The sequence below is a fragment of the Echeneis naucrates genome, chromosome 23, assembly GCF_900963305.1.
Source record: "Echeneis naucrates chromosome 23, fEcheNa1.1, whole genome shotgun sequence".
In the NCBI taxonomy this organism is placed as follows: domain Eukaryota; kingdom Metazoa; phylum Chordata; class Actinopteri; order Carangiformes; family Echeneidae; genus Echeneis; species Echeneis naucrates.
In genome coordinates, this window is record NC_042533.1 from 1736673 (window position 1) to 1740245 (window position 3573).

The 3573-nt window shown below is 49.8% G+C and overlaps 1 protein-coding gene across 1 annotated transcript in view; it reads right to left on the bottom strand.

Annotated features, from left to right (window-relative positions):
- celf2 (cugbp, Elav-like family member 2) overlaps positions 1-1611 on the bottom strand; it is a 155772-nt gene extending 154161 nt beyond the window's left edge. The window contains exon 1 of the mRNA XM_029495541.1: positions 1429-1611. Within this exon, the coding sequence (XP_029351401.1) occupies positions 1429-1481 (53 nt within the window). The 5' untranslated portion in view covers positions 1482-1611. The remainder of the gene's footprint in view (positions 1-1428) is intronic.
- Between the last annotated feature and the right edge of the window lie 1962 nt (positions 1612-3573).

A 3573-nucleotide genomic window follows, 5' to 3' on the forward strand; every position in this document is an offset into this window, starting at 1 on the left:
CTCTCTGCCTTCGTCCATCAGCAGTTCCCTGAAAATATGCCTGCTCTACATTACTCCACTCATTTTCTATTTTGGATTTGTGGATAATGACGGTGGGATGGAGGGCAGCAGCAGAAGGGGAGGGGATAGAAAAAAAAAAAGATAAGAGGGGAGAGGCAGCATTAAAGGAATTATTTGAGGGGTCTTCAGGGTTCTGTCTCCTCCCTCCGTTTCTAAAATAGAATTTGTGATAGTCCTCGCCGCTGCCACCGAGTCTGTCGAGGGAATAATGACTTATTTATCAAATGGCAGAAATATTCAGGGACAAGGCCCCTTTTTAAATTCCAGCTTTTTAAATGCATAGGCTTTTCTGCTGAGATGCTTAATGACAGTGAATATATTCGGGGTGATTTGCAGGTTCCCAGATAGAGCCTCGCGTGCTGCCTACGAGTCTAATGGCTGCGCGACAAAGACGAAAAGTTTCACCTCTGACCTCCGGGAAAGCTCAGTGAATCAAATTTATACCTGGACCCCCCCCCCCCCCCCAATCATCACCCCCCTGCTGCTGCCAAGAAATAAATGGCCTGTGTTGCTGGAGCAGCGTTGGAAAACATGTTTTGCAGCTTGGGAGATAAAATTTAATGTTCTCTAAAAGCGCTCTGTCGCAGGCAATCAGCCATGAGTAAATGTTTCAAGATAAATTCCTGGAGGGGTGTACTTTTTTTTTTTTTTTTTTGCCTGAAAGAGGCTCTTCAACATTTGGAGGGGCCAAATCAGCGTGAGGGGGGGTAACGTGGTGTGTGTGTTGGGAGGAAAGGGGGGGGTGATAAATGAGTGTTATTCTTACTTCTACGCTGGAATGGGATGGGTGAAGTTTGGAGATGATGGTGGTGATGATGAAGCGCCATTCGGGACAGCGCTGGGGGGGCGGGGCGGGGGGGCGTTCGTATGTGTGCGTGTGTGTGTGTGTGTGTGTGTGTGTGTTTGGGGGGGGTACTGAATGTACGCGGACACGGAGCAGCTTGCATGCGTCAGACTCATGACAGAGCGCAGGGAGAAGAGAGGGAGAGGAGCTCAGAGGAGGAGGGTCGGGGGGGTGGGGGGGGGGGGGGGGGGGAGTAGAAAGAGCGCTGCGGCTCGGCGCAGAATTTTTGGCCAAACGGCGCAAACTGTGCGTAATTACGCACCGCAGCGCCAAAACCCGGAGCGAAACCTCCTCAGCATGCGCCGCGTCCCGCCCTCATTTTTCTCCAAAAATCAACGTTACTCCTGTCTGTCTGTCTGTCTGTCTGCCCCCCCCCCCTCCCTTCCTTCCTTCCCCTCTATCTATCTGTCTGTCTATCTATCCCTCCTCCGCTACCAGCCCGTTCACAATGGCGAGGCTGGCTGGCTGACTGACTGGCTGGCTGGCTGGCTGGCTGGCTGTGGAGGAACTAACCGGGCGCTTACCTTAACACGTTCCAGCTTTTCAGGGGGTCCAGGTCTGAAATTATAGAAACCATGGTCGACTGGCTGGGCAGCACCGGGAGAGGGAGGGGGTGCGGCGGAAAAAGATCGAAAGAAAAAGCGGCGACAAAGGCTGTAAACTCCGTCTGCGAATGACAGCGATTGCTCGGATGCAACCCGTCCTGGTTGTTCAGTGGGTGATGAGCGCTGTCACAGCTCTCTCTCCCTCTCTCTCTCTCTCTCTCTCTCTCTCTCTCTCCTCCCGCCCCCTCCAGTAGAAAGCCTGCGCGCTGCAGACGCGTCTCGGAGCTTCCTCCGCCCCCCCCCCCCCCCTTTTTTTTTTTTTCACAGGAAGGCTGCTGCTGGAAATGCAGAGATGTACAGTAGAGGAGGGCAAACCCACCTTGGCAACTCCTTTACCCACCTGCTTTGTTTAGTTTTTTTTTAAAACACACCCATCCTGCTTTCCTCTCTTTTTTAAGGCTCCTTCAAACATTTATTTTTACATATAAACGGTTTTTTAGGCCAGATTGTTTGTTTCATTTTGACAATTTGCACTGAACACAGATCCAGTTTTTATCCACAAGGGAAGAACAAAACAAGAACCTCGATCTGCCCCCCCCCCTTTTTTTTTTGGATTTGGCTGCAATTATTCTGTAAATAACTAATAAAATCAAAAGAAATTCTCCTGAAGGCCTTAAATTCATGAATGAAAATCAGTTTGTGTAATTTTCCCAAATAAAGCCAATCAGATCGTCGGTGCTGTGTTTTGTTTTGTTTTTCCAACGGCAGGTCATTACTTGACAAGTCACACTGTTGCAGCCCTGCAGAGCAGCGAACCCCAGTCAGCGCTGACTTCCTGTGTGACACCACCACATCCTGTTGATAACTGCCCCCCCCCCCCCCCTCCGATATGGCGGCAGATGCGTCATCCCTGGTGAAGAATGACAAGAAGGCGGCCAAGTCCCACCTTTTTATGAGCTCCCATCTTTTTGCTCATTGGAAAAAAACAGATGAGCCCCGACGGAGGGGAGAGGTTATGTGAAGGGGGGGGGCGTCAGAGCTGTGTCTGTTTCAGATAATTGTCTGGGACAACAGAAGAGATTGGGAGTAGAAGTCTCTGCCAAAGCCATTGGAGTTACAGCACCTGTGGTTTGTTCTCAGGGTTATGAGAGCGTGCTCGATGACGACGGTCAGTTTGACAGGAAACCGCTGCCAGTTCGGTTTGCCCCTCCACATTTTTTTCCAGCTACTCCGTCGTACATCTTTGGTTTTTTTTTTTTTTTCTCTCTCTCTCTCAATATATGCAACCATGAGATACAGCAGTTTCAGTTAAAACCTTTCTTTTTGGAGTGAACATTTTCAGAAAATGAGGGTTGCGAGGTTTCGCTGCAGCAACAAGCACTCAGGTAATTTCCAGCTGACATTCTGCAGAGCGGAAATGCCGGTTTGCGTGGAAGGAAAGAGAGAATCTGAACTGCGAGCTGAGTACACTGTAGGCAAGACGTAACGGTAATGCAAAGCTACAGCCCGGCGCTCTCACCATCAGCAGCCATACTGCACCAGCTTTAAATAGACTCAATTGGACATCTGCTTCACTGAGGAGGAGGAGGAGGATGGAGAGACCTGACAGCATCTCTCTCTCTCTCCTCTTTCCTGTGGCTCTATTTCTGTCTCTCTCGCCCGTGCGGACGTATGGAGAGCTCGTGCACGCTCGCGCTCGTCGGTGAGATCAAACAGAGTTTATCTCTCCTCTGCGCTGTTTATTATTTTCTGCATTATAATCACGCCAGACGTCTCGGGCGCATCCGCACAAGTTAGCAACTCAAATGTACACAAACAGGCCGGCTTTAATGATCAGCTTTACAGCTTTGTTCTCCTGTTCGGAGACTCAGTCCCTTTTCATCAAGAGGTGTGATGTTTCCCTTCTAGATTTCATTAGAAGGTGTCGCTCTTTGCTTCTGGCCTCGAGTCGCACCGACTCCTGCTGGAAGATGTGGCGAGATATCGAGAAGTTCGCCAAGCAAGCAGCTAATTCCAGCAGCGGCGTTGGAAATTATGAGGAACTGTGAAGAAATGAAACTTCTCCCCCAAGCTAACACCGGATCATATGATGGGAAAATATAAAACGGGGAGCTTTGTAACCAA